Source organism: Crinia signifera, chromosome 1 (assembly GCF_055691185.1).
Source record: "Crinia signifera chromosome 1, ASM5569118v1, whole genome shotgun sequence".
Classification (NCBI taxonomy): Eukaryota; Metazoa; Chordata; class Amphibia; order Anura; family Myobatrachidae; genus Crinia; species Crinia signifera.
The window spans coordinates 139,405,873-139,433,493 of NC_139217.1; the positions used below are offsets into that span (position 1 = coordinate 139,405,873).

General features: G+C 40.5%; 1 protein-coding gene across 1 annotated transcript in view; it reads left to right on the forward strand.

Annotated features, from left to right (window-relative positions):
- The window catches only part of ANKRD50 (ankyrin repeat domain 50), a 48,704-nt gene extending 27,133 nt beyond the window's left edge, over positions 1-21,571 (forward strand). Inside the window, exons 4-5 of the mRNA XM_083174243.1 lie at positions 14,447-17,991; positions 19,131-21,571. Coding sequence (XP_083030369.1) covers positions 14,447-17,988 — 3,542 coding nt within the window. The 3' untranslated portion in view covers positions 17,989-17,991; positions 19,131-21,571. The remainder of the gene's footprint in view (positions 1-14,446; positions 17,992-19,130) is intronic.
- Positions 21,572-27,621: the final 6,050 nt, after the last annotated feature.

Consider the following 27,621-nt stretch of genomic DNA (forward strand, 5'->3'; position numbering starts at 1 on the left):
GCCAATAAGAATTCTTGGAGTCAGGAGTGGGAGTAATATTTGAAGTGAGGCATTTGTGGCTGAGTGGAGAAGTAGTCTGAGAGGTGATCCTGGGGAAGAGAAAGCAGTAAATTGAACTGTGCGGAATGGTGAGCTCTGTAGCTAGACTTACTACTAACATCTTAGGGGGTATCCAATCCCGACGCTACTTCCATCAGGGGAAATAGAGGTGGACGCCTATTCAATGCTGTCATTCCTTACAGCATTGAAGAGGCAGCTCGGCAGAACGGACCTGACTTTAATAGCAGTCAGGCCTGTTTTGCTGAAAACAGGCATGGATTGTCGAGATCTCTGCCCCTCACAGATACACCCTCCTTTTCTCTGTGCGGCAGGCGGGACATTTAATCCCCCTGCCGATAAACTGGTGAGCGGCCCAAACACTGGCCATGGTCCCGACAGTCAGAACCTGGGATTGAATACACCCCTTTAGAATCTACATAAAGCACTAATTTTATACAATCATCCCTTAATACAGTGGTTCCAAAACTTTTTGAATCACGACACCCTTAAGTATCAGAATATTTTTCACAGCACCCCAAGGCCAAAAGTTGGTTACTAATTTCACGAAAAAATATTGTTGTGATTTAAATGTTTTCCCTAGGTCCAGTTATGTGGTGAGAAACATGATTCATTTCTGTTTACTTACATATTCTTTATTGGAAGCCACAAGCACTGATTTTGCCTATTTCATTGGCCATAAATAATTTGAATTGGTTCCGGACCACCAACCTGAGGCACCCCAGGGAGCCTAGGTGCACAGTTTGGGAACCACTGCCTTAATATTTACATTAGGAATATTCAAAAGGCGGTACTTGTGTATTTGCAGGGAGTACAATTTACATACGTACGGCACCGTAAAAAAATCGCATCGCATACAATTTTTCTGTGCGATGCGATTTTTCATTGTATAAGCACCCATACCATGAGATGTGATGGTACTTAATTTTAAAAGCACCCATACACACCCCCATAATACATGTAAAGTAATCCACTGCACTCGGTGGCTCGCTGCGCTCGCTACACTTTATAAAATCAAATCCAAGCCGACGTGGATAGTGGGGGTATGAAAAGGTCGGGAGGATGCGTAACAGCGTCCCCTCGCAGGGCTCACTGCGTGGATAGTGAGGGTGTGCATGGTTGTATTTAAAATGAAGTACCATCACATCTCATGGTATGGGTGCTTATACAATGAAAAATCGCATCGCATGCGATTTTACTACGCATAATAGCCCACTAAGCAAATAGCTTAGTGGGTGCCCTGCTAATACACAAGTACTCAAAAGGCTAATTGAAAATTCTGATTATGTCCCTTAAACACATTGTATTCAAAACCTTCCTTGTGTTTTGTGGTGTAACTAACTACTTTCAAATGATCTGTATAGAATTTCCTTTTTATTATGTCTGCATTCTGTTTTCTGCAGTAGTGCACAGTAATGTTTTACACTTAAGCACATGATAAATATGTCTAAAGGCACATGTGTTCACTATATAAATAACTGGTATTAGAACTATTTAAGAAATGTCATGATTTTTTTTTTTAAAGGGAAGTGGCGGTGGCAGTTAAGAAATCAAATTACTTTGACAGCTAGGTCCTTTTCTACACCACATTTTGTACAGCACTAGTCTCTGTGACATATGAGTTGTCTTATATATTCTTAATTGCAAATATCAGAACTATAATTGGGTCTGCAAGAATCATTCGGACATTTGCCTGTATCGGGCTTACCTGGAACACAGTAGCCTGATCACTGCTGATTTCTGATTTATTGGTCAACTTAGCAGGACTGAGTAAGAAAGCGGAGGTACAAAGGAATTCATGTGAACAAGGTGTGCCCTTGAAAGTAGACCTACCAGTTTAAATTTTAAATCAAGGAGCTTCTGTAAGTCACCAATTTTATTAATAATCTCATTTTAACGGCTTTTCCTATCATGCAATATACCCTCTTTTGAATAACACCATGTGCCAATCCTGTATCCTGGAACAATGGTTATAATGCATGTCAGCTGTAGATTGACCATGGGCTGAAAAGGGCATGTAACTGCTCTGGAATAAAAGCCCAAGACTACAACTCTTTTCCTATTGAGTTTAATTGGAGCAGTGAGCAATTCGCCGATCCACATGTTTTTCAACCGTGTTGAATTTTTCAACTAGTCCAAAAACTGACACTTTTGAATCTAAATTCAACCTAAAAACATCAATAAGTGTTGGTTTCTAGCTACCTTAAAAATTAACTTAATAGGACAAAGGAAGATATTGAGGAAAAGTGACATCAATGGTGGATAATTTAGTATGAAAGACCAGTGATGATGGTTTGAGATGACACAAGGGAATGCATGCCTTCAATTAGAAGCATCAGATATACATTTTGATTGTTGCCTAACTGTGTATACGCAAACTTTAAGGTAGGAACTACAATCAAAATTCACAAGACACACGTGAAGAAGATTCTAAGTGCATTTAATTTTTTTTTTCTCATTTACAGCTGTATAACCCTATTAACAGTAATATATATTTTTCATAGAGATTGGCAGTCTGCAAATTAGCACTAATTAATTGTTTGTGTATCGGGTTTTCACGCTGGATGAGCTGTAGTTTAGTATTCCAAGAAATGTAGAGGAAAGGGTTAGTTTAAATGGAATGCTCCTAATGATTTATGTCTTGCTTGTTCCAAGAAAGCTTAGACAAAAGGCTCTGTGATAATGAGAAACAGCTGTTAACTTGGCATTAGATAACTCTTAAAGGTGTAATCTCTCCAGCATGTATTGGGGAGCGTTTTCTAAATATTACAGGAAGCTGTTTATGTTCTTGTTTGTTTTTAATTTTTTTTTAATGGGCTGTCACATGTTTGTTTGCACACAAGCCCAACTGTCCTATTTGGAATTGGGTGGATCTGTTTGTGTACATGTGTATCTGTGTATTTACTCATCATAAATTATTAACAGTTTCTTATATAGCGCACACATATATGGAAGCGCTGCGCAGAGAATATTTGAACATTTACATCAGTCCCTGCCCCAGTGGAGCTTACAATCTATATATTTCCTACTACATGTACACGCACACACAGACAATCTTGGGTTAATTTGTTGGGAGCCAATTAGCCTACCAGTATATTTTTGGATTGTGTGAGGAAACAGGAGTACCCAGATGAAACTCACGCAAACACGGGGAGAATATACAAACTCCGCACAGTTAGAGCCATGGTGGGAATCAAACCCATGACCTCAGCGCTGTGAGGCAGTAATGCTAACCATTACACCATCCGTACTGTCTGACACCTCTGAGCAGGGATTTTGTAATGCTTATTCATTTGACCATTTGGTTCAGTGTTGCATTTACTAACATTTTTGTTTAATGTATGCTGCCATTCCCATTTTAGTAATTCCAGTATACATATGTCTGAGAGTATAGTAAAACAATTACTACTTCCCCTCTGAAATTATGTCAGAAAATGAGACAAAGTTATTTTCTATATTCCCTGTTGCATTGAGGCTCTGGCAGTGGGGACTATAGCTGCTGTGAGCATTTCCTAATAACACTTAAAAAATGCAGCTGTTTGGACAATTCATCCTTCTGACTAACTAACTGCTGCCTCTCATTCAGAGTGTAGTGAGAGTTAAAAGGAAATGCTCCGTATATGAAGTTTAATACTTCCTATATTGTGGGTAAGGTTGTCATAGGGATTGGTAATCCCTCTGACAAATGCAGTGTTAGTGCTGGCTGCGGTTTATGCATTAGTGGCCAGAACTCTTGATGTTAACTGACCCTAAAGATCCTGAATATTGAACGTTTTTGTTCCTTCTGTCACAATCTGGGTGTTTAGTAAATCTAGGAGGGTCCAGGGAAATCCGGATTCAGCATACGGCTTGATTGCTGGAGCTAGTCTACTTTTAGATCACCTTTTTCAATATGTTTTAAGAGACGTAATTGCATCTAATGCAACAATGTAAAGCTGTGGACACACGGTGAGATTCTGGCAATAGAAAGTTAGTCAGAATCACACAGAATTCAGCAACATTAGACGCCACTGCAAGCGCCCACATTTTAGTTAGTATAAAAAAGGGAAATTGACTGTGCAGGCAAGTCTAACTTGACTTTCTCGCCTGTAGATCATATTAAGCCTAACGCCAAATAGCAAGATAGTCTTAATCTAAAGTGCAGTTAACCAAAATCACACCATGGGGTGTATTCAATGCTTTTTGCGAGCAGGGTCAGTATTAAACTAACCCCCTACACACGCCGTTTCCCCCTCGCTAGGTTTTTAGAGCGAGGGGGAAACTGCATATGCGGCCGCAAAACGGCAAGACTCACGGCTAAATCCAACCTCCGACAGCAAGGATTTCCGCGTTGAATAGGGTGAGCGTCCGGGCGTTAAACGGCAAGGATCGCTTGTTTTTGGTGATCCCCCGCCATTTAACTCCCTCACCGGCTGCATTGAATACAACCCCATGTGTACACATCATAAGTAATCAGAGTGCGACTAGGACATCTAGAAAATGCATTTGGATAGTAAAGCACTATAGATAATCATAACTCCTCAACTTATGTCAGGAGCAATGTATTAGAAAGGAATTCAACATGTATCATGGGCTTACCAATGAGGAGAACACATTATCATAAGGCAACAATGTGCGATAAAAGAAAGAAACAAACTAAAAGAGAAACCATTATGGTGTACCAGGTTGTCAACTGTAAACTGCACCGGATCGCTATCTTTGTCTGGGGACATTTTTACTGTATTGGCAGAATAAAGCTTTTAATGAAACATCACTTTTTAATTTTCTTTTTGCTCCAGGTTGCTCCCTAGTTTTATATGAAGCCCCCTGATTTATCATCTCCCAACAGCCTAAGTGATGGCATATTTTGACTGCATGTGTCATATATACATGTAAAGCCCCATCACACTAGGCAATAAAAAATAGGGACATTGCTCATTATATAATCCACAAGTTTTAAGGCCCGTCTGACTGACGGGTGAAAGTTTATGCAATTCTTGTTCCCAACCACAGCCGGGCAGAAGCCAGAGTATATCTCCAACTATCCTCCTACCCTTTCCAACCACAGCAGGGCAGGAGCTGCTGCAGCAGGTACAGAAGATCCCAAAAACCCTCAATGAATAGACAGACAATCAAGAGAAAAAAATAACTGACCGGGGATCAATCTCTCATGATTTCACAACAATATCTACAGTGTTCAATTCACAAACCACTCTGCCGATGAGTCGCTTATTCATTTCAGTTTGTCAAAGGTTTTGTGAAATGAAATTTTTTTTTTTCGTTTAATGGACCCTTATAGGCATTTATGAGTCCACTTAAGGGGGTCTGTTTATTGTGTTGTATTCAGAAAGTCTTAAGCTTTCCAACGCCGTATCACAATGCATGAAAACAACACACATGGTATGGACACTTATGGCAGCACCCTTAAGGATTCGTCCGATTAAACCCATCTTCGATCTTATATGATAAGGTAGTGTGCGATGTTTGAAGACAATTCGTTTAAGTGTTTGAGCATTATCGTGGAATATCCATACATGCACACACAAACATTGTTCAATTATACTTATGAAGATTGTCCGATGGCCACTGCATGCTCCCGTGGGTCGTTAACGTCCCTCTGTCACCTCTGCATGTACAGACAAGAAGTGGATCGTTTATAAGGGATCACCCACCTGGAAAGTGTATGCCAGCACCCTGATATCGGTGGCAGCAGGGACCGTACAGTGGCCCTTATTCAGATCTGATCGCAGTACAAATTTGTTCTCAAAATGGGCGAAACCATGTGCACTGCAGGTGGGGCTGATGTAACATGTGCAGAGAGAGTTAAATTTGGGTGGGGTGTGTTGAAACTGAAATCTAAATTGCATTGTAAAAATAATGCAGCCAGTATTTACCCTGCACAGAAACAAAATAACTCACACAAATCTAACGCTCTCTATATATGTTACATCTGCCCTACCCACATGGTTTTCCCCATTTTGAGAACAAATTTGTACTGCGATCAGATCTGAATAAGGATCAATTTTTTTTTTAAAAGGGCTGTAAACATTGTTTTTACTTTCACTTTTATCTTTTGAGTGGCAAAGCACCTTTCCATTTACACATTCAACTTAACACACCCAAGCCCTTTTATTTTATCCTTAAAACTGTACTTATCCAACAAAAGCACCTTCCTTGAGCGCAACCTATACTTATTGTATCCTACATAAGATCTGAATAAGGGCCAGTGTATACGGGCTATAAATGCTATTTTGCATGCATATATTTCTGCATGTATAAGTGTATATTTATCTCACATCTATAAGGTGTACAGTACAAGTTGCAATTATACAACTAAATACTTATTTTATTTATAGGTTTTTCCTCTCCCTTATTTTTGAACTGAAATATATGTAAAAAGTGAACCTCCCAGTTTGTCTAGAGAGGTCTAAATATGAATGCTACACCAGTTAGTCATAAGGGTATTTTAGTCTTTTAATAAATGTTGTCGGGGTAACTGAAAGGCATAATATAGGTAGCAGGTGTTATACCAGGTGCAAGCTTTTTCTGTTTTCTTAAATTTTCTTGGAGTAAAAAAAAAATCTGAAATGTGCTTAATTATGCTCTTCTTATACCAGGTGTTCTAGCACACATACAGGTTTCAGTGAAAGTAGAGTTTAAATGGTCTTCTTGTCTTGGATAAGAGGTTTATTCATTAACTTGTGTAGATTAACTTCAGTAACATTTTGAAAATGAAATAGTTTAAACCTAGGGTTATGAAGCTGTAGAGTGTTTTCGTATTATATTTCTTAAGGAATACTTTTATATTTTTAAGTAATATTTTTTAAATTAATAAACTATGCAGATCACGTTAAGGTTTTATTTGCCCTTTTTTTCTATATAGGCTGCAATATATATACCTGCATATCTAGCTGTGGGTATGGGTGACCCACAAACCTGCCTATACCATGGCTGCATCTTGCCACGTCTGCACAGACACGTTGAGTGGTCAGTTGGTAAGGGCTTATGATTACCAGATCGGCTGATATGTTGGCATAATATGTACCCAACCTTAGTTTTATCTGACAACAAAGTGTCAGCACAGTGGCGTATATTTAAAGGGTGCAATTTGTGTGGTACACACTGCTCCCATTTTTGAATACGTGGAGTTCTACAATATCAGTGCTTCTGGAATTGCCCCCAAAAATGTCTGTGGCACTGTTTTTTTGGAGTTCTGTGCATGCGCAGTAGAGTCAGTGCAGTATTGCAACTGGGAGAGAGGAGGGGGCCCGGATAGAGGAGGCTGCACACAATTCTCCACCTATTAACGCACTCATTTGTCAGCAGCTTTAGCAGTGGTTTGATGCTAGGAGTATTCTCCTTTAGCCCCCATTTTGAGGTTGCATGTAAGTTTCTAATGAAAAGTACCATTTTGCAGAACTATTTTTAGCCTATATGGGTACCACTTGGGAAAAAAACTGCACATTAAATTTATCGGATCGGACCCATCACTGGTACATTGTGGGTGTTTTTAGCATCGGCGATGTATTGGGTCCGTCCCGTTTCTCCGCCTTGTAAATGCTCTGCGGCTTCCTCAGACTTCCTGACGCTGCATTTACGTCAAGCATTTACAAGGTGGAGAACGCGTAAGTGCTGCTTTATGGTACCATCATCGTCTATCCAGCGGTGTTCAGATGTATGGGCGCATCTTGATAAGGCTGCAGGAGTGCTACCCTAGCCGGGAGCTGCATCACTATTGCACTCAGCTGAATGGCCACTGATGCTTATTGAACTTTGCTGGATCAAAGCCTGCATTTAGAAATTTGTTGGCAGGGGTGGTAAATATACTGAACTGTGTTTACTAACATTCAACCCATTATTCTAAAAAGTTTCATTTATGGACTTTCATTTATTCATTCATTCATCTATAAATGGAATCTGATCTACTCATCTATTCATTATCCAATTCATCCAAAATCAATGACTGTTTAAAATTATACTAAAGGACTTTAATTTTATCCATCACTGATTCAATGATCCATAACTAATCCATTGGGGTTCTTCAATGCATGATTTAACCAGCCTAACCTATCTACAGTATAAGGACTTCACTGTGATATAGTTTATCTGATTTTTGCATATATGTTTACCATTAGTGTTTGTTACTGTTGCTCCTAATGGGAGTTGGTTTTTACCTTTTGTGTTTTTATTTATGTATGATAATTTTATGCTTATTATTATTTTAGATTAAATTTATTTCTATTCTAGCGCAGTTTTGTCTTTTGTTCTTTTTCCTGATTTTGTTATTTGGATGGAGGACCCACTGTGGCTTGAATAGAAAATCGATGGTGGTTGTGTGCTACCGATCTGTGGTGTACAGATCGGTAGCACACAACCACCATCTTGTTTCTAGTTTGACATTGATCCATTTGCATATGAGAATGAATAGTGGAAAACGAGTGGTAAAACTCCTTCTATATGAGTGACTGCATTGCAATTCTTATTCACCTGGTCTGGAGTTGAGTTGCCTTCTGCATTAGGCAAGGCACGCGTGGGTGTGTTAAGGTCTCCATACACTAGGGCATCTTCACCATGTAGAGTAGTCACTTTCAATCCCCCCTTGAGCCGCCCAATTTATTGTATGCAGTACTCTTGCATTCTGTACATTACATGAGATCCCATCCAAGACCGGTCCAACAGAGTCGCAGGCTCATGTACGATGTGCACAGGACAATGCATCGCATCGTACCTGCTGTCAATTAAATGGGGGGGGAGCACTTAAGTGATAGTTCTATTATTTTTGCAATGGTTTCAGAAGTGCATTAAAATGTTGCTATTCATCACCATAGTAAAATGAATAGACTTGAGACTGATTCTATTTGGATGCATTCATTAACTAATTGCATTATTTTCTTGCAATCCATGTGAAACCTTAGTAATCTCCTATATGCAGAGATGAAAAAGTGCCGGTCTTTAATAGCAATCTAATTTTTTCTATGCTGTCTAAACATTAAGTGAATGAAGTTGTGATGTCCGTAAAACTTAATGCTTCAGTTCTGCACACACCTGCAAAAGTGGTGTTAAGGGAAATACCACATTGGTACATTCGCCTTTTCTTTTGCTATTAAATCAGTTTATGTTTTGTAAAGTACAGTGGAGGTGTGCTTAAAAAACTGTTTCGACAATAAATCTGGGTATTTATTTGACCTTTTTCTTACATATATTTCCACATGCCTTGTATAAGTGAAGGCCAATGCCTTTTTAATAACCGGCAATATATTTTGGAGCCTGCAGGGCTTGTTCGATAAGGGTAAAGCCCTCTCGTGTAAAAATACAATTTTTTTCAGAATTAGGGCACTGCTCTCTCTGAGAAATTAAATAAGATAAGTAAAATCAGTCCACAAAAATAGTGGGTCTTAAACATATAGGCATCGACCTAAATATATAATTTTCAGTATTTTAAGCATGGCTTACTCGTCTGTTTCAGATGTAGCAGAAACTTCTTGTTGAAGCCTTTCTTTCTCTTTGATTTCATTTTAGGACTGTTTTAATATACAGAATATGGAGTGCCCTGTGTATATGTCCTTGTATAGTACTGCATTTTGGTTACTATGGATCAGTAAAAATGTCTAGCGCCATTTCTTCTGTATACTGCATCAAATGTTTACAGTGCATTATAGCCCTCTGGAAGCAGGCAGGCCTGATATGCAGGACGGTGTTTAGAGTACATGTTTTGTTGACAGTGGGGTGTGGGTCATATTTTCTACTATTTTGATCTTCTTTCCACTGAAAATACTCCCCTTTTATCAAGGAAAAGAGCAGATATCTCCATAACTGTTGACTACTCCACAATTTAGCCTACTCCACAAGCTCGCTGCCTAGGGCTCATCCTAAACTCTGAGTTGTCCTTTGTTCCCCACAGTTAATATGTCTCTAAATCAGTGGTAGCCAACTCCAGTCCTCGAGAATTATCAACAGTTCACGTTTTTTAGATCAACTGGCTGAGGCACAGGTGCACTTATTACTGACTGACACATTATAAATGATCCACAGGTGGAGCTAATTACCTCACTTGTGATTCTGTAAGACCTGGAAAATGTTAACTGTTGGTAGCTCTCGAGGACTGGAGTTGGCTACCCCTGCTCTAAATCATGTTATATACATCTAAGAAAAATATCCAAAATACGACCGTATCTCACGCAAGACACTGCTAAATCTCTAATCTATGCACTCGTTATATCCTGCATCAATTATTGCAATAGTCTCCTTACTGGTCTTCCAAAGAACAGACTCTCCCTACTGCATTCTATTTTGATGCTGTTGCTAGGCTGATCTTCCAAGCAAGATTTTAATCATCTGCTCTGTCAGTTCCTCCATTTGTTGCCCATATTCGACCTAATTTATTAACAGTTTCTTATATAGTGCATACATATTCCGCATGGCTTTACAGAGAATATTTGAACATTCACATTAGTCCCTGCCCCTGTGGAGCTTACAATCTATATTCCCTACCACATGTACATGCATACAGACACTCTAGGGTTAATTTTGTTGGAAGCCAATTAACCTACCTGTATATTTTTGGATTGTGGGAGGAAACCAGAGTAAACCCACTTATTCAATATAAAATACTTCTCGCGTATAAAGCTATTGACCATACTACACCAATATATATCTCAAAATATCTCCCAACTCAACTAATCCGCTCTGCACAAGATCTGTTCTGCACAGATCACTAGCTCCCATTCACTATTACAGGACTTTTATTGGGCTGTCCCCACCCTATGGAATGCCCTCCCATGCACAATACGACTCTCCACTAGCCTCCAAACTTTCAAGCGTTCCCTTAAAACTCACCTCTTTAGGTAAGCCTATCAAATTTATGTATCACCTACATAACTCTGAGGCACTTATGTATTATATATCTTCCCTTCTGGACTTACAATTTGGTGGGACTGCTATACTATTGCTGGTGCCTGTCCTTGTGTTTCCTCCTATTTTCCTATATACTGTAAGCTTTAGCAGGGCCCTCCTACTTCTATGTCCATCTATTTTTACCCAGTTCTAGCACTGTCTACAATTAAAAAGCGCAATATAATTTGCTGTGCTATATAAGAAACTGTAAATCAATAAAGGAGCAGGATTGAGGGAAGAATAATGAGAGAACAGTGGGAGCAGATGACAGTGGAGATTGCTTATAAGCATGTGGTGCTTTGTGGAGGAATACTATAGAGGATGGTAGAGGTGTTAGGTGATTGAAAGACACTGTGTGTATAGTGGTTTGATGTAGGGTGTAGACATTGAGTTTGTGTGTGGGTGAGAAGTTTACCCAGAGTGGGTCTTTCCCCTTTGAAGAACAGTGAGTGTGTATAGAGCTGGTTTGTGTGCGTGTCATTGTACACCCTGCGATGCCTGTCGCATACTTGTTGCTTTCTCTGCTACAAGTTGTTTCCTGTGGACATCTATTGAAATACTTATGTCCCTACTTGTTACACTTCCTAAAAATAAACTCTGGTCTAGGGCATATCCTTTAAAAAAAAATATTGGTCTGCATGTTTAAACTGTGCTGGCGTTCTGAATGACACAAAGGGGGGTATGCAATGTGCCGCCGCTATTTCCCACGTGGGAAATAGCGGTGGCTCCCTATTCAATGCTGTCATTAATGACAGCATTGATGCGGGATCACGGCAGAACGGGCCCGACTTCAGAAGCCTTGGATTACCGGGCCACAGATCGACAATCCACGGACATTTTTGCAGCCGTGATCCCACATTGCATACCCCCCTAAGGCTGAAAAAAGACGTTTGTCCACAGAGTTCAACCTATCTAACTTGTAACTACTGACTTGAGTAAGTCATATCTATAGGATTCCCTTAGTGGCCAAAAATGTATCCAATTTTTATTTTAAATTCATTAACAGTAGTTGCTGTAACCACCCTCACCGGCAATGAGTTCCAGAATTTTACTGCTCTAATGGTGAAGAATCTTAAAGAATAAAAGAGAAAATACTATGTATTAGCAATGATCAATTGGACATCACATAAAATATATTATTTATTTTATACTAGCATATACTCCTATTAAAACATAGGAAATGTATAAAAGAAATTGTACATACACATAAAATAAAATCAAGTATGCACTCAAATGTAGTCTATACGGTGTTTCATGTCCACCGTATATAGACTACATTTGAGGGCATACTTGATTTTATTTTATATGTATGTACATTTATTTTATACATTTCCTATGTTTTAATCGGAGTATATGCTAGTATAAAATAAAAAATATATTTTATGTGATGCCCAATTGATCATTGCTAATACATAATATTAATTTAATATTAATTAGCGCTCCGCCGTAATTTTCTCTTTTCTTTTTTGACATTATTTGGTGATTGACCTCTCCTTTTGGGTGTGAGCAGCTAGTACAACAAACCATCCCATTAGCGACTAATTTTTTTTTAGATAATGGTGAAGAATCCCCTTCTTAATTCAATATGGAATTTATTTTCCTGGAGCCTCAGTACTTGCCCATGTGTCCTAAGTATAGGCCTGTTAGTGAACAAGTCATCTCTCAGCTCCTTATGATTCCTAATCCTGTGTTTGATCATACTAATTGTATCTCCTCTCAACCTCCGTTTCCCCAGTGAAAACATTTTCAGCCTGGTTAGCCTATCTTTGTAGTAGATGAAGAGAAAAGAAGGGGGGAGAGATTCATTTTTACTATGAAAACGGGTTATCGCATCTAATAGGAAAACTCCCAAAGTCTAGAGAAATGATTGATAGCCAATACTCCAGAAAATACTGCTGGCACCTGCTGTAATTGTAGTTGTCATTTATATGGATATCAACTGTCAGTGGATGTGAATCATATTGGCTTGCTCATAATTACTAATGCACTTGCCAGTGTATAATTGCCCCAAATATTCCGGAGCATAACACCTTACAAGACTCCGTGCAGCATTATAGTGAAAGCCCACTTACAGAGTTTCATACTGTTGTACTAGAGAGCTTTAATCCCAGAATCATGAAACCAGCAGTGGTGTATATCCAGTGCTGATGGAAAATAATTTGGGAGGCATGGATGGGGTAATGGTTAGTATTACTGCCTCACAGGACTAAGGTCATGGGTTCCATTCCCACCCTACCGGAGTTTGTATATTCTCCCCTTGCTTGTATGGGTTTCCTCCAGGGGTACTCAGGTTTCCTCCCCCGATCCCAAAAATATACTGTTGGGTTAATTGGCTCCCAACAAAATTAACCCTAGAGTGAATGTGTGTGCGTGTACATGTGGTAGGGAATATAGATTGTAAGCTCCACTGGTGCAGGGACTGATGTGAGTGTTCAAATATTCTTTCTACAGTGCTCTGGAATATGTGTGCGCTATATAATTAACCTTTAATAAAAAAAATAAGAAGTACCAAAGAAAAAAATATGCTACAAAATGTTGTATAGTGATTGGGGTTTTAATCCCACATTCGCAAAAAAAAGTTAAGTGGTTTTCCATTTAACAATTGTGTACCCTTTTACATGGTCTTGGGCATGTTTGGTACTGCTGAAAATTATTCTGAATTCTTAGCCATATCATTCAACCAGAGTGTGCAGAAGCAGTATGAATAAGGAAAAATGGTACTTGTGTAGTTTCACGACGCCAGCATTTCCCAGGCCTAAGGCAGAAGTAACGGTGTGCGTTTCACCAGATTGAACCATGGAATGCATCGCCATTTTACATAATGGGAGGGAAAAATTTACTTTATAATAAAATACACCCAATAATATAATTTATGATATTTTAATGGGGCCATGTATTTAGTTATATTAGAAGCCTCATACTGTTATATTACAATTGTTTTAGAAAATGGCCTTCATTTTATATCGAAAAAGCAGGCATACAACAAGTACATTAGCAAAGCAACATGAATATTTAACATATTGATGGACTCTATATACTGGTGACGTATAGAATATATATATATAGTATGTGGAAGCTACTGAGAATCTTTGGATATGCTTCAGGGCACTATTGGAAACCAATGTTGTGTCGGTCCCTGACAGTTTGTTTAAATATAATATATACAGTATTGTTTGCATGTTGTCTAGTAATTATTAAAATGATTGGAAAGCTTTCATGTTAAGTAAGCATATTTCTTACATTCCTACAAAATAAACTGTCATTTGAATGCAACGGTTTTAAAAGTGAACCAAAAAAGTAGTGTTCGTATTTTTTTTTTTCCTATTGTCCTTATTCAGTGCTGTCACTGTGTACAAATGGAAGCTCCCTTTCATGGAGATCTTTTAAAGCCTGATCTAATAGGCATCTACACAGCTCCACTAACAACTTCCAACTTGTTACATATGTCCTGTACAACAAATGCTTCCATTAGTGTCTCATGTAACCTATAATGATCATATTCGTCTTTTAATTTCAGGTTTCCGAAAGATAAGTCTGGATGATCTTCGAAAAGCTTACATAGTAAAGGATGTCCAACAATATATTTTACATCGATTGGACCAGGAAGAAGCGCTGAGACAGCATTTAACAAAAGAAACCGCAGAGATGTTAAACCAACTTCACATTAAAAGCAGTGGATGCTTTCTTTACCTGGAACGTGTATTAGATGGTGTAGTAGAGAATTTCATCATTCTCCGAGAGATCAGGGATATCCCTGGAACCTTGAATGGTCTATATCTCTGGCTGTGTCAGAGGCTGTTTGTAAGAAAACAATTTGCAAAGGTCCAGCCAATTTTAAATGCTATACTGGCAGCTTGCAGGCCCCTTACAACTATTGAACTGTTCCATGCTGTTTGGACAAAAAACATGTCGTTAACAATGGAAGACTTTCAGCGGAAGTTGGATGTTTTATCAAAAGTTCTGGTTGATGGGTTGGGGAATACCAAAATCCTGTTCCACTACAGTTTTGCAGAATGGTTGCTTGATGTGAAACATTGCACTCAGAAATACTTATGCAATGCTGCAGAGGGACATCGAATGCTTGCAATGAGTTACACATGTCGAGCAAAAGAACTGACACCAGTAGAGGTTCAGGAGTTTGGATTACATCTAATACATTCAAACTTGCAGCTTACAAACTCAGAATTGGCTTTATGGATGATTTGGAATGGAACATGTGTGAAAGATTCTTTGTGTACTGTAATTCCAAAGGAACAAGAGGTGCTACAGTTGCTAGTAAAGGCAGGAGCTCATGTAGACAGTGAAGATGACCGAACATGTTGTATTGTACGACAAGCCTTGGAAAGAGAAGATTCAATCCGCACACTTCTTGATAATGGAGCTTCTGTAAATCAATGTGATTCAAATGGAAGAACTATGTTAGCCAATGCTGCTTACAGTGGTAATCTTGATGTGGTCAATTTACTTGTTTCAAGGGGATCCAATCTCGAATTAGAAGATGCCAATGGGCAAACAGCACTTACTTTGGCTGCCCGCCAAGGACATGTGAAAGTTGTCAATTGTTTAATTGGATGTTGCACAAACATAAACCATTGTGATCATGATGGATGGACTGCACTAAGATCTGCCGCATGGGGTGGACACACTGAAGTTGTTTCTGCACTTTTATATGCTGGGGCCAAAGTAGATTGTGCAGATGCAGATAGTCGGACGGCTTTAAGAGCAGCAGCATGGGGTGGACATGAAGATATTGTACTGAATTTGCTACAGCATGGAGCAGAAGTTAATAAAGCAGACAATGAAGGTAGAACTGCTCTGATTGCAGCAGCATACATGGGGCATAGAGAAATTGTAGAACATCTTTTAAATCATGGTGCAGAAGTCAACCATGAAGATGTGGATGGGAGAACTGCTTTATCCGTTGCTGCACTCTGTGTTCCTGCAAGTAAGGGGCATGCATCGGTAGTCAGCCTCCTGATTGAACGGGGAGCAGAAGTAGATCACAGTGATAAAGATGGAATGACTCCACTGCTTGTTGCTGCTTATGAAGGACATGTTGATGTTGTTGATTTGCTCCTTGAAGGTGGTGCAGATGTTGATCACACTGATAATAATGGGCGTACACCCCTTCTTGCTGCAGCATCTATGGGGCATGCATCTGTTGTCAACACTCTACTTTTTTGGGGTGCGGCAGTAGATAGCATTGATAGCGAAGGCCGAACTGTTCTTAGTATATCTTCAGCTCAAGGAAATGTTGAAGTGGTAAGAACGCTTCTAGACAGAGGACTAGATGAAAACCACAGAGATGATGCTGGATGGACTCCACTACACATGGCTGCTTTTGAGGGCCACAGATTAATATGTGACTCTTTGATTGAACAAGGTGCTCGAACAAATGAAATTGATAATGATGGGCGAATTCCTTTAGTGCTAGCTGCACAAGAAGGACACTATGATTGTGTCCAAATACTTTTGGAAAATAAGTCTGCAGTTGATCAAAAGGGATATGATGGCAGGAATGCTTTACGTGTTGCCTCGCTGGAAGGACATAGAGACATAGTTGAGTTGCTTTTCAGTAATGGTGCAGATATCAATTCCAAAGATGCTGATGGACGGCCAACACTTTATATATTAGCACTGGAAAATCAGTTATCAATGGCTGAATATTTTTTAGAGAATGGAGCAAATGTAGAAGCTAGTGATCCTGAAGGTAGAACAGCTCTCCATGTTTCCTGCTGGCAGGGACATTTAGAAATGGTTCAATCCCTCATATCCTCTCGGGCCGATGTCAACGGATCTGACAATGAAAAACGTTCTGCCTTACAGTCCGCTGCCTGGCAAGGGCATGTGAAAGTGGTTCAACTTTTAATTGAAAATGGGGCTCTTGTTGATCATACATGCAACCAAGGTGCTACTGCACTTTGTATTGCAGCCCAGGAAGGGCACAGCGATGTTGTCCAAGTATTATTAGAACATGGTGCAGACCCAAATCATGCAGATCAATTCGGAAGAACAGCAATGCGTGTTGCAGCTAAAAATGGGCATTCTCAAATAATTAAACTGCTTGAAAAATATGGAGGCTCAACACTCAATGGCTGCAGTCCTTCTCCCATTCACACAATGGAGCAAAAAGCCTTAAATCCTTTATCTACAAAAGTTCAGTCTTTAACAATTAAATCAAACAGCTCATCTAGCACAGGAGGTGGAGATCTGCATCCTACAATGCGTGGCATATCCAATGGCCCTTCTCATGCTTTTAGTTCTCCATCAGAATCTCCAGATTCTACAGTGGACAGACATAAGTCGTCACTATCAAATAATTCCCTCAAAAGTTCAAAAAATTCTTCAATTCGTACAACCTCATCAACAGCAACTGCTCAAACTGTGCCTATCGATAGTTTTCATTGCCTTTCTTTTACAGAACAAATTCAACAACATTCTCTACCACGCAGCAGAAGTAGACAGTCCATGGTGTCTCCTTCTTCAACAACTCGATCTTTAGGACAGAATAATTCACCAACAAGCGAATTTGAATGGAGCCAAGTGAAGCCTAGTTTAAAATCAACAAAAACAAACAAAGGGGGTAAAGGAGAAACCTCAAATAAATCTAGTTCTGTAACAAAGAAAACCAAACAAAGTAGTTGTTCCCAGTCTAAGGTATTAGAATACGAAATGACTCAGTTTGACAAAAGAGTGCCAAGTTCTGTAACTGGGGTGAATGTACCATTAAAGCAAATCCCCGCAGACACTTCAAAAATCCATATTCCTTCAGTGCAGCAGGAAGTTGGCCGATCTCAACAGCAGTTTTTGATTCAACAACAAACTGCAGAACAGAAGAAAAGGAATGGGATTATGACCAATCCCAATTATCACCTTCACGGAAATCAGGTTTTTCTTGGTAGAGTTTCTGTGCCACGTTCAGTACAAGGCAGAGGACATCAGGAAGTTTTGGATGGCTACCCATCAACAGAAACAGATTTAGGCCTTAAACAGTCGCTTAAGCTTCAAATTGAAGGAACTGACCCTAGCTTTAATTACAAAAAGGAAACGCCACTTTAATTGGTAAGACATTTTTAGACTCTTATTGTAGAGGTTCCTTTTATTTATTACTGGGCTTGAAAAGTGTTTATCAGCCAGCATTTAAGTTAACGTAAGACAGCTATGTGAGCTACTATTCCAAAGATGCATGCTGTTTATACTTGCTTTTTAACTTTTTTTATTTTAACAATGCAAATGATATTGGCAGCTGGGGTTTAAACTGGTGAGTCCTGTTTTCTTATATAAACTCTAAATGCCAGCACTCCCTTGATCCCCATCTTGACACATAAGCTATTAATGCCAGTGTCTACAGATTGAAATGGTTGTCGGTCTTGTGATATCCATTTCAGTAACTGAACGATGATTTGCAGTTGGTGTTAATTGGGATTAGGGATTAAATCTACTAAGTGGTGCAACAAAGTATCAGTCACTTGGATTTAAAGGGGCAATTATGTTCAAAAATATTAGAGCCCAGTTTAAAACTTGTGGGGACCCCACCCCAAAAAGCCTTTCTCTGAAAAGTTAGCTATGCACACTGTACATACACCAAGGTGTTACTCCATCCTCCCCCATTATTCCGTACCTGAACATATCCACTTTTGTTTTTCATATAATTGTCCCCTTACATCCAACAGCTCAAGATGCTGTTATTTTGAAGAGTGAATAAACCTACTTTTGTGTACGATTAATGGTATTTAGTAATAGTGAGTTGTATTGGTATACCAAGTAATGAATATTATTTGCTGTTTATGTATTTCCGTTACTTTGTGTTATTAGAACAACTGTGTAAAGCCACACCCACATAACTATAAACCAGCCACAGATTTGCATAAGACAAGTTCAATGTGTCTCCTATATATACTTCATCTGTGGCTACAGGTACACTGAATTCTTTAGGAAAGCACTTTGTAAGTTTGCAGCCTATAAACACCTCCCAGTTGCAGAGCACTGATTTGTGCAACATAATATATTATTTGACTTGTTGGTTTGTCAGTACAGGTGCTTTTTTTTTTTTTTTAAAGGTCATCTATAGATCAAGGCAAGAGCTTTCTGAGATGAGTCTTTACTGTCATTAGCAACTCTTTTCAAAAGCACCTTTTATATTCTAAGTAACATAAGAAAAACTGCTCACCAGTAAACACCATTTTGTTTTCCTCCTACAGGTTGAAAAAGCACAAGATATTGCATACTAGCGAATAAGACACAAGTAACTACAATCCTTTGGTGACCTTAACATCCGAAGTGAAACGGACTTGAAAATTGCTTTAATGTGCCTAAATGTAGGCAACAGTTGTTTTAAAATATGTGCTTAAAGATGTATTGTGCACAATAAATGCACTTTGTAACTGCACCTAAAGATCCCCTTCTCTCCCCCCCCCCCCCCCCCCCCCCCACTCAAAGTGTCTGAAAAATGACAACTCTATTCTCCAAAGTATTTTAGCATTTTAGAGGCAAAATTAGGTAAATGAAACAAGAAGAATCAATCAGCCTGTTTTTCTGCAGTATTTACTTAGTGTGTAATAAGAAACCAATGTCACGCCTAGACATGCCCTGCACTGCAAGGCCAGCAACACACACTCATCGCCACCCCAGTGGAGTTGAATGTATTATGCTTAACTTTCCTTAAAAGCATATTTATCCACCACTGACTATCTCAGTGTTATGTATTTTCCTGGTGTCAACGTTCTCAATGCTTATTTAAATAAACTTGTAACCTGTTATGTTGTCTTTGTCCAGTTAGAGAGAAATAAATATGTAGTTACCTGTTTGTCAGAAGTAGACATGTACAAATGTATGACCTAAATGGACTATGGTTCTCTACATTTTGTTGTAATGTTAATAACATATTTATTTTCAATGCAACGCACTAGAATAGTAACAATGCAGCCTCTGCCGAGGAACTACAACAGGTTATTAAGGCTTCGAATATCTTGTCCCTGTGGGACACTTACATAAGTATAGTAACAAGTTCTTAAATGATCGCCTTAAGAATGCTAATGGCCCATTATGTCCTGAAAGTACGGTGAGCTTTGCTGTATTGCTCAGTCACCAGTTAAAGTACTTTGCTGTCTTGTAAAATCTCTAAAAGCTGCCATTTTATGAGCCTTCCTTTTATTGGATTTTTTTTTTTTTTGCCTTTTGGGCAAAATACTTCTTAAGCAAGTTGACCTATTATCCTTTTTGTTTAGATTTTGTTCAGTTTAAGGATGTTGTTTATAAACTTCAATATTCAGCTCCTGTTTCTGTCACACATAAGCCAGACTCTTTTTTGGGGGGCTATGCTAAAATAATGATTGTTCTACTCAAGTGTGTGTGTGTGTGTGTGTGTGTGTGTATAATACAAACTCAAATGTATTCATTTGCGGAGTGCCTAGTTCTAAAAGATAGTAGCAAGCACATTTGGGAATGTCTAGTAATAACCCATCACACCATATTTAGAGAAAAGTGACAACATGCTATCAGTCACAATGCAATGTGCAGATAGGTAGCATACTCCACCCACCGTGAGACAGGATATGGTGATGGGTCATATGGTTCAGCAGATTAATGCCCGGTACACACCAGGACGACCCGCTCACGATGCACATCATCAGTGTCTCGTCCGACCCGCTCACAAGAACGCGGAGCACACTACCCGTGAGCGGGTTCCGAACCGATTGTGACCCGCACCCGGGTGTATGGTCGTTTTCAGATCCAACCTGCTGCAGGTAGGATCTGAATAACGTCGACCGACCCGCGGGGCCGCACATCCGATCGGATCAGGACAGAAAAGGGCCCAATCAACATACAATCTACATCCAATCGGTCGGAATTGGATTTAGATTGATGGGATCAGACCCTCGTCGTCCTGGTGTGTACCCTGCATAAGAGTATGTGCAGCTGTGAAACTAAGGGTAGAGGGGGCTTTACACATAAGAGAGGTATATAGTCTACAGTGAGTGAAATCACTGCATCGGAGGTGTCGGTAGCTACTATCAGATTACTGAGTTCTTGTAATCAATGCCTCGGCCAACATTATGGCTGCCTTTTTTGTATGTAGATAATGGGCTGGAATGAATCAGTTTATTTATTTTTGTTATAAGTTTTTTTATTTTTAATAAGCAGCATCAACGACATACTGTAGCTTGCTTGCATCTGGACTATATATAAATAATTTATTCCTCCCCTTTCTCTACCCTTCACCAAGAACTTGCATTTACTAGTAAAACCACTAACCTTTATTTTGCGTAATCCATAAAAGAGGTTTCCGCAGGAAGAAGTGAATAAAGTAGCGGCTATGAATCCATGAAATGTAGTATTTTGTTTCTACATATAGCGATTGTGCTGTTATTGACTGACAGTTTTGTATATTGTTCTCTCAGCAGTGTTTCAGTTCTCATTTATTTGTAAAATATTATTTCACAAATCATTTACTCTGCTATGCAAATGTATTTTGCTCCATCATTTATGGAAACCATTTCAACTTCCCTTTATCCTCTGTAAATATCCAATGTAAATTGAATTACACATTGTAAATTAATTTTTATTTTATTCCTTGTATAATATTCAGCAAAGAATTCCTCCTATGTATATGAAAGTGCATAATAAATATATTTGCTTTTCATCAATGCTCATTTTTTTTCACTTCACATGCTCTGTGGACACAGTAATATCTATGCCATGCCGGTAATATATTTAAGGTCTGATTCAGAGCAGGGTGCAGGAGGGGCAGCTGCTGCTACATCATTCTCCTTCCACCCGTCTGCAACTTTATGTAAATGCTGCTGCAACACCTACCCTGGCATACATCCATGCGTAAGAATGTGCCATAACTGGGGCGGCCTTTTTGAGCCTCTGTAGATGCTGCTCTATAGCTAAATATAACCTATGGGGTGAAAACTCCTTGTAACGCGTGCACCATAGGAGTTTTTAGGAATTTTATCTCTCGTCGTACCAAACAAATGGATCAAATACATGAACATTGGCATTTCGCATATTATTGTATATATGAGCGTATATACATATACACACACTTTATATAATACAGATAGCTTCAAAAGATCAGTGTGCATTATATACAAATATACAGTACAGTAAGTAGAGCGGGAGCAGTTACTGGGAGACTTGAGGCCTCCCTGACACTCAGATGGGACAATAGGAGGAAATCAGGACTTATCTCAGTGTGCTTATGTGAATCCATTTACCAATCTCTCCTCATAGATACATGGGGCGAAATGTAATAGGGTGCGATTTTTGGTCAAAATAGGCCATTTTCCAAAAATCGCACATGTAATAGGGTGCGATTTACAGGGAAAAAGCGCACTTTTTTTCCGCGAAATCGCACATTTTTAAGTGGCGATTTTTAGACCCACTTAAATTCGCATCCAGATGTTTTTCCCATTGAAAACTATAGAAATCTCATATGTATCGATCCCCTTCTCCAGTAGAATCCACTGGGGTACCTGTGGAGAGAAAACATACTCACTGGACGACTTCAGCGCTTCTCCGGGTGCCCTGCAGCACTGTAATCACGGTCCGGTGTTGTGTTTACATCTGGGGCTCTGCCTCCAGACCGGGACTTAGCCCTGCCCACCAGCCAATCATGGTCCAGGAAAACCCCCATGCTGGACCATGATTGGCTGGTGGGCGGGGCTAAGTCCCGGTCTGGAGGCAGAGCCCCAGATGTAAACAAGACCGGACCGTGATTACAGTGCTGCAGGGCACCCGGTGAGTATGTTTTCTCTCCACAGGTACCCCAGTGGATTCTACTGGGGAAGGGGACCGATACTTCGTGGCAACATACAGTAGGTGAGTATGGATGAATGGGCTCCGTGTGTAATAAAGTTGTACTGTACGTGTGTTTGTGTATTTATTTAACTATTTGTGCTACTGCGGGATCTTTATTGCCCCACATGCTGGGACTTGTGGTTCTCCAAGTCCCTGCATTTGGTGCAGGCTTGCTGGGACTCCTAGTGCCACAGCAGTATACAATAGTTGTTCTATTTTTTTACACAATCATCAGCTCAATGCCCACAGCCCAGGTGCATCGAGGACAGCCCCGGGCTTCAGCATGGGCAGGTAAGTTCTGGAGGGGGGGGGAACCCTTCTTTGGGGGGGTCCCCACTTCCCCAGGACCCCTGCCGACCGGTCAGGGGTTGAATGCTTTGGCCGGGGGGACTTGTATAAAAAGTCTCCCCCCGGCTGTGGCATTACCCTGCTGGCTGGTTGGGCCCGGTGTTGGTTTTTGAAATACGGGGGACCCTAAGTCATTTTGTGTCCCCCCCCCCCCCCCCCGTATTTTGGGAACCAGGACCGGCCCTTGAGCCTGGTGCTGGTTTTACAAAATCCACAGAACCCCGACTTGCTTGTTTCTGTGATTTTATGAAACCAGGACTGGCTCTTTCAGCCCGGGGCTGGTTATGCTCAGATGGGGGGACCTCACGCCGTTTTTTGTTTTTTTTTTGCACAAAATCGCATGTTTGAAAATGCGCACATTTTCATGACTAAAATTCGCCCGAAACGGCACCATATCGCACTTTTTTGCCGCAAATTCGCATCTTATTACATATGCGAATTCGCTGCAAAAACGCGATTTTTAAAGCTGCGATTTGGTGAGATTTATTTCTGATGAAAAAAAACGCACCCTGTTACATTTCGCCCATGATGTCCGAAGTATCAACCAATATTCGCTTTTCATCTCCGCATAATGATACTATTCACATGTTTATTGAATAGCTCATCAAACGGAGATGTACTAATGCAGTTACATTTACTATGGGCGAATGCCATGTATACTCCCACACTGGCCATGCACCTCCGATTGTCCCCGCGCTGGGACAACCCTTTTTTTTCTTTTCTTGCTTCACTAATTACACTGTAAGGAAAGATGTACTACAAATCCCCCAAAGGAATGTTCGGTTTTGGTGTAATTATTCCTTATTGGTTCTTCATTATAAATGATTATTAAATATATATAAATAGCTAGAATCAATCTTCGTAAGACTGATCTAAATCTGATTAGTTGCCGTTGCAAAGCAATGATGGGAGACCAATAGTAACCCATGCATTATGTCCTATACTGGTAGGACATGACTATCACATGATCTCTGCAATGAATGGAAATCTCTATGGATCCCAAGCCCCAGTTTCAGATGATTATATGATTGTGAGTAAGGAATTACAATCTGGAATAATACAGGTAAAATATGTGTTCTATCCATCTATATATATATATATATATATATATATATATATATATATTCAGACACTTAAACCTTCCTGAACAAATGTTCCATAGCAGTGGTTCTCAAACTATGGTTCCTGATCCCCAGAGGCTGGCTGGCAACTTCTAGCCTGGGGGGCAAGACCAGAGCACTGGCCCTGTATAATAACAACAACAACAGGACCCCACAGACTGCTCCTCTACTATAAGAAACCAGGACACCACAGGCTGCTCCCCGACATAAAAAGAATAGGACACCACAGGCTGCTCCCCCTGCATAATAACAGTAGGACACTAAAGGCTGCTCTCCCTGCATAATAATAGAACACCACTGGCTGTTCCCCCTGCATAATAAGAGAACACCACTGGCTGTTCCCACTGCATAATAACTGGAAACCACCGGCTGCTCCCCCCGCGTAATAACTGGACACCACAGGCTGCTCCACCTGCATAATAACGACACCACGGGCTGCTCCCCCTGCATAATAACAGTAGGACACTAAAGGCTGCTCTCCCTGCATAATAAGAGAACACCACTGGCTGTTCCCCCTGCATAATAAGAGAACACCACTGGCTGTTCCCACTGCATAATAACTGGAAACCACCGGCTGCTCCCCCGTGTAATAACTGGACACCACAGGCTGCTCCCCCTGCATAATAACGACACCACAGGCTGCTCCCCCTGCATAATAACAGGACACCAACGGCTGCTCCCCCTGCATAATAAGAGAACACCACTGGCTGTTCATCCTGCATAATAACTGGAAACCACAGGCTGTTCCGCCTGCGTAATAACTAGACACCACAGGCTGCTCCCCCTGCGTAATAACGACACCACAGGCTGCTCCCCCTGCGTAATAACGACACCACAGGCTGCTCCCCCTTCATAATAACAGGACACCACAGGCTACTACCCCTTCATAATAACAGGACACCACAGGATATTACCCCTGCATAATAACTGGACACCACAGGCTGCTGCCCCTGCATTATAACTGGACACCATAGGCTACTCCTCCTTCATAATAAAAGGACACCACATGCTACTCCCCCTGCATAATCATGACACCACAGGCTGCTGCGCCTGCATTATAACTGGACACCACAGGCTACTCCCCCTTCATAATAAAAGGACACCACAGGCTACTCCCCCTGCATAATAACGACACCACAGGCTGCTCCCCCTGCATTGTAACTGGACACCACAGGCTGCTCCCCCTGCGTAATAACTGGACACCACAGGCTACTCCCCCTTCATAATAACAGGCTTCTCCTCAGTCCTGTTCTCCCGGCCTGTACAGATGCTATTAACCTGAGTCTGGGCGCTCCACCACCGCCGGGCGGACACAGAGGCTCTGTTCAGGGGGAAGGTGGACGGCGGACGCATAGGCCGGAAGTAGGGTGCCGCGTTATGCACTGCTGGAATCTCGTCCCGCCCACAGCCCGTCCTCTAGTGGCCTCCTGCACTGTCTGTGATATGTCCTCAGTGCAGGAGGCCGGCAGCCATATTCTTAAAGCCGCGGACGGTGCTGCAGGGCTGAACAGAGGATGTAGCAATCCTCGGTGGACTACCAGGCGGCCGGCCCCTCAGTACTAATTGATGAAGCGGCCCGGGGGGCATATGGCATCCTGCCCCCCGGCCCAGCCCGCCACTGCTGATCCCAAAGTGGGTAGCGACTGTTGCTGACTGTCATGCTGATGACTTCTCTGATCTGTCAGTGATCCAAGAAGTCTGAAAAATCAGCTGACCTCAGACTCCTTGCATCACTGACTTCGAGATCTGAAATGTCACAAGGCAGGTTTCCTGCCATCTTCTGCCTCCCCATTTATTTATTTATTAACAGTTTCTTATATAGCTCAGCATATTCCGTTGCGCTGTACAAAGGAGACAGTTTTACAACAACCCTGTTTACAGACAGTCAAAAGGTAGTAGGGCCCTGCTCGCAAGCTTACACCAACTGCCTCCTTGCTATGCCCAAAGCCTTCATAGCAGCTATAAGCTTTAACTTTCCCATGAATGTATTAAAAAACACATGCAGGACAGTGACTGAAAGAGTCAAGGAGCTCCTCTCTGGAATTGCAATATGAGTATATAGTTTTATAAACAGTTTTAAATATATGTTTAGTCTTTGTAGCTTATGTAAAGTTGTAGTTGGTTTAAAGTGGAATTTTAGTCAGTGTATCATTTTTTTTGTCTCTAGATTTTGTCCTGAAATAAAACGGTCATCAGTGATTGCTTTTGGTCAATTTTTTATCATCAATTAATACTGTTCATAGATGATATTGTAAGAGAAGGCAAAATACGTGAGGAAAGAGCTTAATTTTTAAAAGCTTTAGTAAATATAACACAACATGCCTATGACTAAACTGTTTATCGTCCCACCCTCCCGCATAAACTCACTTCCCCCAATTTCATTATCTATTGACAGTACAACCATCTCCTCTAGCCCCCCCGCCCCTAAGGGGACTGTTTTGGAGTTACCCTTGACTCCTCTTTCTCCTTCCAATACTGCTGAGCGCATAACATTTAGTCTCAAAGAACTTGAAACCTGTCATCAAAATTTAAACATCATTTTGGCCAGTCCATTAAACTCAAGAAGAACTAAGTGAATTAATGAAGCATTTTACACAAATTTTAATATATAAATGCATACAAATTAACGATTAAAAATGCCTTGATGATAATCATATACTCCCATTCAGGAGAATAACACACCTAATGGACCCAATCAAAGGTAAGTAGAGTCAATGTCCCGTTCAAATGCCCAGCTTGGAAAATATCCATGAATGTTTGGTGTCGAATATCCATTCTAGAAGATCTGCTTGATATTAGGCAAGGTCACCACAATGGGGGAGCGCAGTGGAAAAAATGTGAATCCCTTGCTGTGGCAGAACAAACTGTTCCTGGAAAATTCCCTTTATGGAGAAGCTGGTCGGGGATAATAAAACCGTGGTCCTGTGTGTGAGGTCAAGGCAACCAAGCCATGCTCAGTGCATTTCACTGTGGAAGCACCCACATCTTCAGGAGCAGAATGAATGACTGGTGTCCTAGGGCCCTCCTGTATACCCCTTACTTAATTAGTTAATTGGATAATAGATTGCCAATGCTAGCTGTAAAACAATACATTTTAATAAAATTCTAAATGTTATGCACAGAAGACATAGTTCAACATAATAACAATCAGAAAATGTTAATTTCTTTAAAAATATATAATAGAAGTGTGTAAATATTTATTTCACATACTGAACCTGCGGTCATGTGACTGGAGATTAGTCACATGATCTGGATGTCAGTTACCTTTCTAATCATACATGGAATACTGGGGCAATCTGCCAGCTCCACATCCTCAGCACATTCAGTAGATGTTAAGAACTAATGGCTCTTATCCACTCATATGTTCCGTTCACTGGGAGAACTCGGCCTCATAGGGCAGAAGTGCGTCACACTGATT